General features: G+C 36.5%; 2 protein-coding genes across 3 annotated transcripts in view; both read left to right on the top strand.

Annotated features, from left to right (window-relative positions):
- Positions 1-14,226, top strand: part of ZMYM6 (zinc finger MYM-type containing 6) — a 40,962-nt gene extending 26,736 nt beyond the window's left edge. Inside the window, exons 15-16 of one of the 2 annotated variants that reach the window (XM_077753082.1) lie at positions 10,479-10,623; positions 12,435-14,226. In XM_077753082.1, the coding sequence (XP_077609208.1) occupies positions 10,479-10,623; positions 12,435-14,140 (1,851 nt within the window). In that variant the 3' untranslated portion in view covers positions 14,141-14,226. Of the gene's footprint in view, positions 1-10,478; positions 10,624-12,308 lie in introns of both variants that reach the window. The other variant, XM_077753081.1, reaches the window with a different exon arrangement.
- Positions 14,227-15,679: 1,453 nt separating this feature from the next.
- Positions 15,680-15,821, top strand: part of TMEM35B (transmembrane protein 35B) — a 3,229-nt gene continuing 3,087 nt past the window's right edge. The window contains exon 1 of the mRNA XM_077753176.1: positions 15,680-15,790. Coding sequence (XP_077609302.1) covers positions 15,683-15,790 — 108 coding nt within the window. The 5' untranslated portion in view covers positions 15,680-15,682. The remainder of the gene's footprint in view (positions 15,791-15,821) is intronic.

The following is a 15,821-nucleotide window of genomic DNA, read 5'->3' as shown; positions in this document are numbered from 1 at the left end:
TCACTTGGGCTCAGGTCATGATCTCATGGTTCGTGGGTTTGAGCCTCCTGTCAGGCTCTGTGCTGACAGCTAGCTCAGAGCCTGGAGCCTGTTTCAGATTCTGTATCTCCCTCTCTCTCTGACCCTCCCCTGCTCACACTGTCTCAGAAATAAATAAAACATTAAAAAAATAAAAATAAAAAATGTGAGACCAGAAAATTTACGACAAGTCATGGCTGGCTTTCCAATTTTAAAGCCTACCAAAGTTATAAGAATATAAAAATGAGCAGACAAGCTATAGCTGCTAACTGAAGCTATCAAAACATTTCAGCTTTACCATAATCTAAAGAGGCTTTATCTTGGAAGACAATAGCCTCACACCTGATAATCTTGATAGTGACAAAGAAGGTGAATTTGTGCAAGATTGGTGAAGGGGATATTGAAATTTCACTTGGGTGGTTCTCCAGGGAGTAATACAGGAAGACTTGCTAGAATTAGAAGAACAAAGGTAACTGGAAGAGGGTCCCTGCACTTAGCCTGAGCCTTCAGCACAGCAGCCAACAGTGAAGTAACTGCCATATGCTTTTGACCATATTCCAGCAACAATTGCTATTATTAAAGAAAATGATCCAAATGTGGATTGCTGTTTCATGGTGGCAGGGTGAAAGATGGACAGTGTGTCTACACATCAAGAAATCCCCAGAGGCAAAGAAACCAGCCACATCAGATTCATTCTTTAGCAGAAGTCTTCCCGGGACTCAGACCAGCCTTCTTCATGATGTAGAAAGATAGCTTGTCCTAANTTTTAGCTATTGTTGAGAGTGCTGCTATGAACATTGGGGTACATGTGCTCTTATGCACCTCATTTGATACCTTTTAACTCTCCCCTTTTACCTGTGTTGTTAGAAGATGATAATGGTAACTTGTACTCAGTTATTTTCAGGCAGGATACTACAGTAGTTAATGCAATATCATTAAGTTAACTTTGTACTTATTTGTATATTGTGTATTATATATTAAATTATATTTTTAAATTACATGATTAATTATTGCAGAATTACTAATTCTGTTATTAAGCACATAACTGTATAATTAATAAAGGCATAAATTTTATACTAATGTTATTAGTATATATTATAAAAATATTCTATATTGGTTGCAAATTTATGAATCCTGAGAATGCATCCTTTCTCTATATGTATGGGACAGTTAGTTTTGAATTATTCTGGGTTTTCCAAGAATACATCCCTCATATTAAATATGACTGCCCTATATATTTTTTCCCTATGTGGAGTACCTCTATAATTCACCAGTCATTTAAACTGTGTTATAGAAAAGCTCTGATTAACGTTTTCAGCTTAGTCTATCCAAAAAACAAATAATGTAGTACTCTTACAATTAAAAAAAACCTGAAAGTTTTAGAATCTTCTTTGATTCTCTGGGACTTCAGTGTAACTCTCCTTCAAGTTATTTAAATAGTCTTGGGGCGCCTGTGTGGCTCAGTCAGTTAAGTGTCCGACTTCAGCTCAGGTCATCATCTTGGGGATTCGTGGGTTTGAGACCCGCATCAGGCTCTGTGCTGACAGATAGCTCAGAGCCTGGAGCCTGCTTCAGATTCTGTGTCTTCTTCTCTCTCTGCCCCTCCTCCCCTCATACTCTGTCTCTCAAAAATAAATAAATGTAAAAAAAAATAAAATGAAAATAAGAGTTATTTAAATAGTCTTAAATTTCAGGGGAAGGTGAGATATAGAAAAGGACAGAGAAGAAAATCTGCACAAGTCGGGACACCTGGGTGGCTCAGTCGGTTGAGCGTCCAACTCTTGATTTTTGGCTCAGGTCATGATCTCATGGTTCATGGGTTGAGCCCTGCATCAGGCTCCATGCTGACAGTGTGGGACTTCCTTGGGATTCGTTCTCTCTCTCTCTCTCTCTCACCCTCCACCTGTGCTCACACACACTCTCTCTCTCAAAATAAAGAAATAAACTTAAAAAAAATTGCACAAGTCAGCAGACTTTCTAGGTATTAATGTTTTAGACTATATAGGCCGTACAAACTCTGTTGCAACTCCTCATCTCTGCTATTGTGTAGAAGTAACCATAGGCAGTCCATAAATGAGTGGCTGCGTTCCAATAAAATTTTATTTACAAAAGTGGGTAGTGGGCTGAACTTGGTCTACTCCAAACTTTGCCATCTCCTGCTTTACAGTATTCTCACCATTGAGAATTTTTTTTTTTTTTTTAACAAATAGTTTATTGTCAAGTTGGTTTCCATATTCACCATTGAGAATTAACCATTGTTAGATTGGGCTTATTTGCTTAGTGTTATTCTCTCTTTTTATATTTTTCTTCTAAAACTTATGTTTTTTCTTAAATTGAAGTATAATTCATATGTAGTATCTTATTAGTTTCACGAATACATCAGTACATAATAGTGATTTGATATTTTTATACGTTGTAAAATGATTCCCACAGTAAGTCGTAGTTACCATATGTCACCATACAAAGTTATATCTCTATTGATTATATTCCCTATGTTGTACATTACATCCCCGTGGTTTATTTATTTTATAACTGGAAATTGGTACCTCTTAATCCCCTTCACCTGTTTTGCCTCCCTCCCCTCCCAACCTCTCCCTCTCTCTGATAACCAAAAATTCTATCTAGGAATCTGTTTCTGTTTTGTTTTGTTTGCTCATTTGTTTTGTTTTTTAGATCCCACATACAATTGAAATCAGATGGTATTTGTTTTTCTGTGTTTGATTTATTTCAGTGCACATAATACCCTCTGGGTCCGTCTGTGTTGTTGCAAATTTCATTCTTTTTTATGGCTAAGTTATATTCCAGTGTGTGTGTGTATCACATTTCCATTTCCATTCATCAGTGAACACTTAGGTTGCTTCCATATATTGGCTATTGTAAAGAATGCTGCAGTGAACATAGGGGTGCATGTATCTCTTCACTTTGGTGTTTTGATTTTCTTTGGATGCATTCCCAGAAGTGGAATTGCTAGATCATATGGGAGTTTTATTTTTAACTTTTTGAGGAAACTCCATACTGTTTTCCACAGTGCTTGCACCAATATATATTCTCACTAGCAATGCGTGAGGGTTTTTTTCCTACATCCATGCCAACAGTTGTCATTTTTTGTTTTTTTTGTAATATCTAATCTGACAGGTTTGAGGTGATAAATCATTGTGGTTTTGATTTACATTTCCCTGATAGTGATGTGATCATCTTTTCATATATCTGTTGGCCATCTGTATGTTTTCTTTGGAAAATGCTTATTCAAGTCCTCTGCCCATTTTTAATTGTGTTGTTTATTTTTTTGATATTAAGTTATATAAGTTCTTCCTGCATTTTGGATATTATTCCCTTATCAGATGCATGATTTGCAAATATCTTCTCGCATTCGGTAGATTGACTTTCCACTTTGTTGGTCATTTCCTTCTCTCTGTAGAAGCTTTTTAGTTTGATGTAGTTCCATTTATTTATTTTAGCTTTTGTTGCTCTTGCCTGAAGAGGTTGGTCCAAAAAAATGTTGCTGATACTTATGTCAAATGGCTAACTTCTGGGATGCCTACGTGACTCAGTGGGTTAAGTGTCTGCTCTTGATTTGGCTCAGGTCATGATCTTGCAGTTTCGTGGGTTCGAGCCCTGAGTTGGGCTCTGCCCTGGCAGCATGGAGCCTGCCTGGGATTCGCTCTCTGCCCCTCCCTCACTCATGCTGTCTCTCAAAATAAATAATAAATAAACTTAAAAAATTAAAAAAAAAATAGCTAACTGCCTATGTTTTCTTCTAGGCGTTTTATGATTTCAGCTCACTCAATTCGAGTCTTGAATGCATTTTGAATTTATTTTCCTATGTGGTTTAAGTTAGTGGTCCAGTTTCATTCTTTTGCAGGTATTATTCCCGTTTTTAAGAGATTATCTTTTACCCATTGTATATTTTTGTCTTCTTTGTCATTGATCGACCATATATGAGTGGGTTTATTTCTTGGTTCTCTATTCAATTCGATTGATCTCTATGTCTGTTTTCATGCCAGTATCATACCATTTTGGTTACTATAGCTTTGTAGTTTGAAATCAGGGAGTGTGTGATACCTTCAGTTTTGTTCTTCTTTCTCAAGATTTCTATTCAGGGTCTTTCTCGAGATTCTGTTCAGGGTCTTTGTGGTTCCATACAAATTTTAAGATTTTTCTAGTTCTGTGAGAGATGTTGTTGGTATTTTGATGGGAATTGCATTGAACCTGTAGATTCCTTTGGGTAGTGTGGATGTTTTAACAATATTAATTCTTCCAGTCTATGAGCTGGAAGAATTGCTTCCAGTCTGTGGTATTGCTTTCCATTTATTTGTATCTTCTTCAGTTTCTTTCATCAGTATCTTATACTTTTCAGAGTACAGATCTTTCATCTGTTTGGTTAAATTTATTTGTAGATATTTTGTTCCTTTTGATGCAGTTGTGAGTTGGGATTGTTTTTTAAGTTTCTTTTTCTAATAGCTCTTTATTAGTGTATAGAAATGCAACTGATTTTTGTCTGTTAATTTTGTATTCTGTGACTTTACTGAATTCATTTATTATTAGTTCATTGACTGCTGTATAGTATTGTATGAAAGTAATGCATTTTATTTATCCATTGCTTTATTGATGAACATTGGGTTGCTTCCAGGTTTTGACTATTGAAAAAAAGTCTCTGCTACAGTGAACTTCCTTGTATACGTCTCCTTGTGCACATGTGCTGGTGTTTGTCTGGTGTAGATATGGAGGAGTAGAGTTTTGAAGTCAAAGAGTATTTCCATTTTTGTTTTCAAAATGGCTGTTTCAGTTTTTATTCCCACCAGAGTTTATGATAGTACCCCTTTCCCACAGTCTTGCTATCATTTAATGTTGTCAGGTTTAAACATTTTTTGGTTAGTCTGTTTAGTAATACCTTATTTTATTTTGCATGTCACTGATAACTGGCAATTTTACTTACACTTTTACTTTACCGTGTTTTTGAATATTTGAATTTTCTTTTCATTTCCTATTCTTAATTTTTCCCCATTTTTGTGTGGAATTATCTTTTCCTTATTGATTTATGGAGTTTCTTTATATATTCTGGATTTGTCCCCACCTCTTTCTACTCATTTTCATCGACATAAAAAAAGTAGTAATACTTAATATCTGTAAAAAATATTTTAACACCAGAGCCCTCCAGCTATTATCCTATTTCTCTGCATTTTAGAAAAATTCCCCTAGGGGTGACCTCTACTTCCTGCCTCCATTTCCTTATCTGTTATCTTTCCTTAGGGCACTTAAGTCAGGCTTTGTCTGCACCATTCTTTTTTTTTTTTAATGTTTTATTTATTTCTGAAAGAGAGACAGCGTGAGCAGGGGAGGGTCAGAGAGAGAGGGAAACCCAGAATCTGCAGGCTCCAGATTCTATATCTCCCTCTCTCTCTGACCCTCCCCTGCTCACCCTGTCTCTCTCTCAGAAATAAATAAAAAACATTAATTTTTTTTTTAAATAAGTAAACATTATGGAAAAAAAGAAATTGCTCTTGTCAAGGTTGCCATGAACCTTTAGTTTGCAAGTCCAGTGGTCAATTTTCAGTTCTTGTTTAACCTATCCTTCAGTAACATTTGATACAGTTGATCTCCCTTTCTTCTTGAAACACCTTCTTCATCTTCTAGGTCAGCATACTTGTCCTTTTTCTCAATCTTCCTGGGGACTCAATACAGTTCTGTGGTTTTTAAACACAACCTAGATGGTGGCTTATTCCCAGATTTATTTATCTTGCTATGACATCTGAGCTCCAGATTCATGTATCCAACTGAATACATATACTTGACATATACACTTAGATGATTAAAGGCCATGCAAGTAATATGTCTAAATCGGAACCCATTTATTCCCCCCAGACTTTCTCTCTAGTGTTCCTTACTTCTTACCACTCTTACTGCTACCTCCCTTGAGGCAGTGTCATCTTTTCTCTGATTCATTTCAGTGACCTCCTACCTGCCTTTCTGCTTGCATTCTTGCTCTTTGCATTCCCCCCCCAACATTGTTAGCAGAATGATTTTAAATCAGATTGTGTCACTCCACTGCTTAAAAACAGAATTTCAGTGAAATTCTGTAAAAGAAGAATAAAGAAGGGGGGGAAGAGCTAGTTTCCAAAAGTCTAGTAAAACTGTAAGTTTTATGAAGCTAGGAAGATAAAACAACTGATACTGAAACCATGAACTCAGAAGTCCAGAAATAGACCTAAATATATATACAGATTTAGAAATAATAAAGGTAGCAGTTCAGGTCAGTAGGAGAAATATAGATTATTCAATGAACAGTGTTGTCACAACTAAGTATACATATGGAAAAAAATACAATTGGATTTCTACCTTAAAAATTACACTAAAATGAAGTCCAGAGGGAGAAAAGATTTAAGTGTAAAAAAGTAATAAAGTAGTAGGGAAGAAACAGGAAAGAATTTTAATATGGAAGTGGAGAAAGTCTTTCTAAATGTGTCACAAAATCCAGAAGCCATAAAGAGTTGTTATGGCAATTCAGCTACGTTTCAAAGTCGAAGACATGAAAAATATTATAAGGTTGCAGTTCATGTCATAAAAGGCCAGTTTTTCCATATATAAAGAGCTTCTATGAATCAATAAAAAGACCTAGCACCCATTAGGAAAATGGGCAAAAATCCTGATCCATCAGTTTACAGACTAGGAAATAAAAATTATTCTTAAACATATGCAAAGATATTCAACTTCGAAATTAGAGAAATTCCAGCTTTATTAGATTGGCAGTGATAAAAATGATGGATAACACTGTTAAGGCATTTTTACATACTGTCTATTGCAGTTGGTGAAACTGCTAGAGAGCAATTTAGTAAAACTTGTTAAAATTTAAAATGTAAATACCATATTACCACGGAACTCCATTTTTAGGAGTTTATCTCAGATACATTTTACACATTTATAAATTGAAGTATGTACAGGGATGATTCCAGCATTGTTTGTAGTAGCGAAAGCTTAAAAACAACCACATTGTTTGATCAGTAGTCAGGGCCATTGTGGGTTCATTCTGAGTAACTGTGTGAACTAGAAAAAAAAAAAATAGGCCTACATGGGTAGAACCTGAAATATACCCCTCTCCTAGGTCATACTTAGTCCTGTGGCCTGGTAATTGGAGTTCCCTGCACAAGCATATATAGTAGCTCTTTGGGGATTATAGTTAAAATAAATATGCTATATCCATACAGTAGAAAACTATGCACTTAAAAAGAATGTGGTAGCTATATATGTACAGACATAGAGTGGGTCTCATATAATAAATGAAAAAGACCAAAGCAAACTGCCATTTGTGTTTTAAACACACACACCCCCCGCACACATAAACTGCACATGCCTATATATGTATATAGAAAGCTCTGGAAGGCAGCCAATGAGTAGATAATAGTGGTTGCCTCAAAGGAGAACTGAATGAATGAGGCAGAATTTTAAGAGGGGAATTAGTATATTTTCATGTTTAATACTGAAATCTTTGAATTTTATGTCACATGTTACATTACTCAAAAAATTATGCATGGAAAAATTTTAAACTTTTAAATGTTTATTTTTGAGAGGAAAAGTGTGAGCAGGGGAGGGGCAGAGAGAGGGAGACAGAGGTTCTGAAGCAGGCTTCTGTGCTGACAGCAGAGAGCCTGATGTGGGGCTAGAACTCCTGAACTGTGAGGTCATGACCTGTGCCATCGGATACTTAACCAACTGAGCCACTCAGGGCCCATCCACCACCCCCCCCCTTTGTTTTTAACTTTTTAGAAATTTTTTAAAAGCTAAAGGAAAATGGCACAGGATAGGAGTAGATATTTTACAGAAGAGAAAACACTAATAATGCTTAAACATGAAAAATACCTAACCACACGACTGTTACATCATTTTTCATTTATTGAGAAGTAACAAAAAGTTTCATAAATACTGTATTAACTGGAGTGTTGGGAAACAGGCTCACGTACATTGCTGAAGGTCATATAATATGATACAGTGTGCTTCTATGGAAAGCAGTTTGACTGTATCAACATAATTAAAATCTTCTGACCCACCAAACTATACTTAAAATACCTTATTCTATAAATATACTAGCACGTGTAGAACTAATTTATATGTAGGGGTATTTATTAAAGCATTGTTTGTAATAGCAGATGTTTTTAACATTCAGTATTCAGCAGCAGAGACTCTTCAGATTACCTGTAATGCATTCAATATGTAAAGCTGTTATTAGGGCAGCTTTATACAAAGTTATGTAAAGATACCTCTAGGATAGCTTGCTAATAAGTATAGTGCACAGTGCTAGAACCTCATTAATAATATGCCACCAATTTGTAGCATTTAATTACATAGACAGTTTACTTAATTACATAGACCACCTCTAGAAGGATGTGTAAGAAACTAGGGGATTGCCTGGGTGACTCAGTTGGTTAAGTGTCCTACTCTTGATCTTGGCTCAGGTCATGATCTCACAGTGTGTGGGTTCGAGCCCTGCATCAGGCTTTGGACTGACAGTGTGGAGCCTGCTTGGGATTCTCTATCTCTCTGCCTCTCTGTGGGCCTCTCCTGCTCACATATGTGCTTTCTCTCTCTCAGAATAAATAAATAAACTTAAAAAAAGCAAAGCAAAACTGTTAACAGTGGTTGTGTTCAAGGTTAAGTCTGGATAGAGGGTAGATGGGTGGAAGACTTACTTTTCATGTATATACTTTTATACCTTTTGTATCATTACATAATTCAAAATTATTATATCTATTACTTATTTAAGAAGTAAATTTAAACATAATCTGGAGTGGCATTCCATCGTATTTGAAATACAGTCCTAATTTCTTACTGTTTTTGAAATTAAGACCTTCAAGATCCTATACAATTTGACTTCTGCCAGCCTCTTCAAACATTTCATTCTAGCCCCTGCTTACTTTATTTCAGCCTTGTTCTTGTTGATGTTCCTAAAGCATGCTACACTCTCCCATTTCAGAGCTTTTGCATCTGTAATCCCCCTGCTTGGAGTCTTCTGACTTCTGGCCTTTGTGTGGTTTGTTCTTTTGAGTTCATAATAGCTCTGCTCAAATATTTACTCCAAAAATACCCCTTCTCCACACCATCAGTCTCCATTTCCTTACCCTGCTTGCTTTCTTTCATAGCACTTGTCACTACCTGGAATTATACAGTATATATTGGCTTTACTTGTTTATCTTCTGTGTCTCCCTATGGAATGTAAAGCCCATAAANTTTTTTTTTTTTTTTTTTTTTTTTTTTTTTTTTGCTGTATCCCCAGGGCTTAGAATAGTTCCTGGATTACATTAAACATTCTGTAAATACTTTTTGAATGAAAAACATGTTTTATTTATTAAAAAGTTTTTTTAAATTTTTATTTATTTTTGAGAGAGACAGAGACTGAGATAGAGTGCAAGTGGGGAAGGGGCAGAGAGGGAGACACAGAGTCTGAAACAGGCTCCAGGTTTGGAGCTGTCAGCATAGAGCTTGATGTGGGGCTTGAACTCACGAACTGCGAGATCATGACCTCAGTTGAAGTTGGACATTTAACCAACTGAGCCACCCAGGCACTCCAACAAACATGCTTAAGTACATTCTTTCTCTCTCTCTTTTTTTAATGTTTTATTTTTATTTTTGAGAGAGAGAGTGCACAAGCAGGAGAGGGCAGAGAGAGAGGGAGATACAGAATCCAAAGCAGACTTCAGGTCCTGAGCTGTTAATACAGAGCCCAATGCAGGGCACAAACCCATGAATGGTGAGATCATGACCTGAGCCTAAGTCGGATGCTCAACCGACTGAGACACCCAAGCGCCTGTTAAATATATTCTCTACCTCTGTTGCTTAGCTTTCAACTTTGTTTTATAAAGACCTTTATTTGTAAAAAAAAAAAAAAAAAATTCAAGATAGTCAAATGTATTAGTCTTTTCTATTTTGTTTATAACTCTTGTGTTTCATTTAAGAATACTTCCTCTTCTGGTCATTTGAAAGTTCTCCAGTGATTTTATCTTATTTTTTTGTTTTATTTATTTTTAAAATATTTTATTTTTAAGTAATCTCTTATCCCAACATGGGACTTGAACTCACAACCCTGAGATTAAGAGTCCCTGCTGACTGAGCCAGCTAGCCACTCCCTTGCCAATGATTTTAAAGTTTCATTTTTTTCATGTTGAGGTCTTGAATCAATAATGGAATATATTTTTGCATAAAGTATGAGTTGGATCTAATTTTTCTGAATAGCCAGTTGTCCTAATGAGCAAAGATTGTTTCCATTGTGTTGATTGTCCTTACNTGAAAGTCGGATGCTTAACCGACTAAGCCACCCAGGCGCCCCCCCAAAGTAACTTCTTAATTGCAACTACTCTTTCACAGGAATTCTGTTTCTTTTGCTATGTGCCACCTTTCAATTGATAGTGATTCTGGTCAGTGTTAAGGTACTAAAAAACATATTTTTGGTTTCTGAATTTGCTTTTAACTAGGGAAGCACACAGATAGATGCCATGAAACTTCTAACTTCCCAGTCTTCCAAGGTTTTAAAGAATAAAGCAGTATTGTGCAAGCCTGTCACACAGACCAAGGCCATCTCTTGCAAACCACATACACAACACAGGGAATGTCAGACAGGTATGTATCCTTATGCTCTGCATATGTGGGAAGTTATTCTGTTTTGTTTGTATTTGTTTTTTTAAGAAAGGCAAAGAAAATCATTTACAGTTTCTTAAATGTGAAAACATTAATTCGTAGATCACATACTGTGAACATCTAATTTATTCCTTTTATAATTATTGTCATTAACACTAGTAACTACTAAATTGAATCCATCTGCACACACAGCATTATGTGTAGAGTGGACCGACATCTCTGCACTGCTGTTTTTCCAATGTACAGACTATCATATGATACAAATTTCTTTAAAAGCATTAATGATTTAACCTTAGTTCTTCTTTTTAAAAACACTGTGAATTGATTTGTCATTTACTAAAAGTATAACGGTGTCTGAGGTATTGGTGATCAGGAAAATGACTTGGGCTCAATACTTGGAAAGGCTATAAACTATTGTTGCCCCAATCCATGTTAACTGCCACTACCCTTATGTTTTCAGTTACTTGCATAGCCTACTTTGCCCAAAGCATTTTTTGATTTTTGTTTTTAATGATATTTTTACTATACAGAATATATATAGTTTATATAAAAGTATAATCTGTCAACAAATAATCTTGAGTTTTTCTGTAGGGTGCCTTTCTTTTAGTAGGAGTCCAGGAAAATCATGTTTTCCTTCCAAAGTAAATTTGATTGTTTTATATTCCTGTTAAAATGATATACTCTGTGTACATGAATTTATATTCTGTATACATTCACATGTGGAAGGTAGTAAAGGATCTGTGGACATCTATATGTATAGGTATGTGTGTCCTTATACATTTTTTAAAAATTTCTAGATACGATTGTTTAAGATATACTGTTTTGAACTACTTTTTCCTTTGACATTGCTCATCAGAAATATTTAATGTCAACATAAATTTAAATACACATTGAGATTTTTAGTGGATGCATAGATTCCAATGTATGTACCTATCCATCCCCCTAAGATTGACATTTAGATCGCTTTTAGTTACTTAATGTTATAAACAGTATTCAGTTAAGTTGTGTAAATGGATCTTTGTTCACTTGTCTAATTAGGTCTTTAGGATAAATCCTAAGTAGCAGAATTTCAGAGTCAAAAGCTATCATAGATTTTTAAGGCTTTTGATATGTGTTGCAAAATTGAAAATTACATCAGTGTTTGAGAACACCCATTTCTCTTTACCCTCATTGACACTGGGTATTAAAACTACAAATTAACCCTTACTTTTTCCTTCAACTTTAATTTTGAAAAAATTTCAAAATTCAGGATGATTGGAAATGTGGCTCAGTGAACATTAATATATCCTTCATTTAGATTCACCAAATGTTAACTTTTTAAAAAAACGTTTTCTCTTTTTCTGAAATTCAAAAAAGTAAAATAATTTATTCTTAATTTGATGGATCCTGTGGATTTCAGCCCTAATTACAGTAATCTGTGGAATACATAGCATTCCTAGTTCATGTATTACAGCCTAGTTTTGGTCTAGTCAGTGGCCAAGTTTTGGGCAAGGAGAAATTCAGTTTTTAATAAAGGCACCATGAAAGTATCGTGGGTTGTGTTTCCATTTTAGTGTATTCTTTTGACAAATATAGTAAAAAAAGATAAATTTTAAATGTGTGGGGGAAAACAAAGAGTATTGCTTATTTCTTCTTGAAAATAACAGTGATTCAAATATTTCATTCAGATTTACCTATGCCTAATGAGAAAAATGATGCGGAACTTGATTCTCCACCTGCAAAGAAAAAAAGAATAGGTTTTTTCCAGACTTATGATGCGGAATATTTAAAAGTTGGTTTTATTATCTGTCCAGGATCAAAAGAAAGTTCACCAAGGCCACAATGTGTCATTTGTGGAGAAATCTTATCTACTGAAAACATGAAGCCAGCAAATCTTTCTCATCATTTGAAGACAAAACACTCAGAATTAGAAAACAAACCAGTAGATTTTTTTGAACAAAAATCTCTTGAAATGGAATGTCAAAATAGTTCTTTAAAAAAGTGTTTACTAGTTGAAAAGTCACTTGTGAAAGCTTCTTATTTAATTGCTTTCCAAATTGCTGCCAGCAAGAAGCCATTCTCCATCGCTGAAGAATTAATTAAACCGTATTTAGTAGAAATGTGTTCAGAAGTTTTGGGTTCAAGTGCTGGAGACAAAATGAAAACCATTCCTCTTTCTAATAACACGATTGGACACAGGATTGATGAGTTGTCTGCAGACATTGAAGATCAGCTGATTCAAAAAGTCAGAAAATCAAAGTGGTTTGCCCTTCAAGTAGATGAATCATCGGAAATCTCAAATATCACCCTTCTTTTGTGCTATATTCGTTTCATTGATTATGATTGCAGTGATATAAAAGAAGAATTACTGTGTTGCATTGAAATGCCTTCTCAAATTACTGGTTTTGAAATATTTGACCTAATAAATAAATATATTGATAGTAAGTCTCTGAATTGGAAACATTGTGTTGGTCTCTGCACCGATGGGGCTGCAAGCATGACTGGCAGGTGTTCTGGTTTAAGGGCAAAAATTCAAGAAATTGCCACGAATACAGTGACATTTACACACTGTTTTATTCACCGTGAACATTTAGCAGCAGAAAAGTTGTCTCCATGCTTACATAAAATTCTTTTGCAGTCAGCACAAATTTTAAGTTTTATAAAGAGCAATGCATCAGATTCACGAATGTTAACAATTTTGTATGAAGAAATGGGGTCTGAGCATGTGAATCTACCACTTCATGCTGAAGTACGTTGGATTTCAAGAGGGAGAATTTTAACAAGATTATTTGAATTACGACATGAAATTGAAATTTTTTTAAACCAAAAGCATTCAGATTTGGCCAAGTATTTTCTTGATGAGGAATGGGTTGCAAAGCTGGCCTATTTATCAGATATTTTCTCACTCATAAATGAACTCAACTTAAGTCTCCGAGGAACTATGACTACTCTCTTCAATTTGTATAATAAAATGGATATATTTAAGGAAAAGTTAAAAATGTGGTTGAAGCGCACACAGGAGAATGATTATGATATGTTCCCTTCATTTTCCGAATTCTTAAACTCATCAGACTTAAATATGAGAGGCATTGCAAGCATTATTTTTGAGCACCTGGAAGGACTTTGTCAAATGTTCAATGACTGTTACCCACCAGAAGAAGACTTGCGTTCAGGAAATTTGTGGATAATTAATCCTTTTATGAATTACAAAAATACTAATCTCACGAACTTCGAAGAAGAAAAACTAGTACAGTTATCTTCAGATTTGGAATTACAGTCTGTATTTAAGTCAATGTCTGTAACTCAGTTTTGGATAAATGCAAAGACAAATTACCCAGAACTTCATGAAAAGGCAATGAAGTTTTTATTGCCTTTTTCAACTATTTATTTATGTGATGCTACATTTTCCGCTTTGACTGAGTCAAAACAAAGAAATCTGTTGGTTTCTGGTCCTGCTCTAAGACTTGCAGTCACATCTTTAATTCCAAGGATAGAAAAATTAGTAAAGGAGAAAGAATAGTAACATGGGTGTTGCTAATTATCAAAGTCTATAATTTTGTGTTAAATTTTTTACAAGTATCCTAAAATATAATTTCCTAATGTGGATATGTGTTTTCAGTGATTACGTGTTTTAATAATTTTTCTTTTTTTGAGGAATTTAATAATTGTGCATCTATGCCTAGTTATATATTATAATTTTAATAGTCCAAGTCAGAGAATTTAGCTATTTGATTGATTGGATCATCTTGATTAGGGGCAAAAGTGAAGGCCACAAAAAGCCTGTTTATAATGTATTAGCACACCTGGATGTTAATCTGCTTGGCCTTTAGAAGCACATGGGACATTGCAGTCTTCAGCCAGGCAGCCGCCCACCCCAGCAGGTTGTGGGTAGGTAGAAAACAAAGATCTAAGTGGCCTGGCTAATCAGTAGAAGCTGCAGGAGAGTTAGAGACCCCTTGTAGGGGTTTCTCTGGCTCTCTAGATCAGGGCTTGGCACACTTTTTGCATAAAAGGTCAGACAGTGAATGCTTTAGGTTTTGCAGGCCAGGTACTAAATTTTGGGTTTACAGCACACAAGCAGCTGTAGGCACTATGCAAACGAGTGTGGCTGTGTTTCAATAAAACTTTATTTATGAACATTGAAATAATTTCATATAGTTCTCACGTGTCATGAAAGCTGCCTTAAAAATTTTATCGTTAAAAAATGTAAACAATGTTGTAAACAAACATTGATAGCTGGGGAGGGAGAGGGGGAGGGAGTGGAAAAAACCAGACAGCTGACTAACTTTGGCCCACAGTTTGTCCATCCAGGTCTAGACTGATTTCTAGGTAATTGCATATGGGCCAGGAGCGGCCTGTAGGATTTTGTTAGTGCAAGTCTCTCTTCCCATTGCTGCNAAAGTCGGACGCTTAACCGAGTAAGCCACCCAGGCGCCCCAGGAGAAATATATTTTAAAGATGGAAAACAATTAGTAACTACTTGTTACTGATTTATTACTAATGATTTCATAACTTACTAATTTACAAATAACGTTTGAGCTCTTACAGGTGCCAGGCATTGTGCTAGGCCTGTTCCTCAGGAGAACAGGCTTATCCGCAAATAGGCCCGAGGAGGTTAGGTGGCAGCTCAGATCCCAAAGCCAGGGTGGCTCGGGCAGGAACGAAACCCGGTCTTCTCCGAGGCACGTGTAGATGGATGCTCCTGTCAGACTCTACTCTGTCCATACTGATTAGGAGACAAGAGACGTCCCTTGAATTCAAAGGGGGCTCATCCAGTCAGTTGAGCCAGTGGGCCTCAGTGCCCCCATCTGAGAGATGGGGATGCCCTGCCTGAAGGCTGTCTACTCTCGCAACAGGTGAGGGCCACAAAAGAGGGTGGCAACAGTCTGGGGTGGGTGGGCGAGGAACGGGAGGTTCTGGCGCCAGTCTTCAGGCCGCCCTGGGGAGGGAGGAACCCAGCGGGCGGCAGGGGGCGGGTTTCGGCAGGGCCTCTCCAACTCTCCGCTCCTCTCTCCCCTCCCTTCCTTTCCTTTTCCTTCCCTCCGGGAGAGCTTGCGCGGCCATGGCGCTCTGGCTCGCCGCTCTCCGCGTCCTGCTGGGCGGCTTCTTCGCGCTCACCGGCGCGGCCAAGCTCTCGGAGCAGATCTCGGCTCCCACGTCCGAGCAGATGGTGAGCGGCGGGGGGCGGGCGGCGGGCCGGT

This window comes from Crocuta crocuta, unplaced genomic scaffold (genome assembly GCF_008692635.1).
Source record: "Crocuta crocuta isolate KB4526 unplaced genomic scaffold, BGI_CrCroc_1.0 scaffold303, whole genome shotgun sequence".
NCBI lineage: Eukaryota > Metazoa > Chordata > Mammalia > Carnivora > Hyaenidae > Crocuta > Crocuta crocuta.
This window is presented reverse-complemented; position numbering and strand designations above follow the sequence as displayed.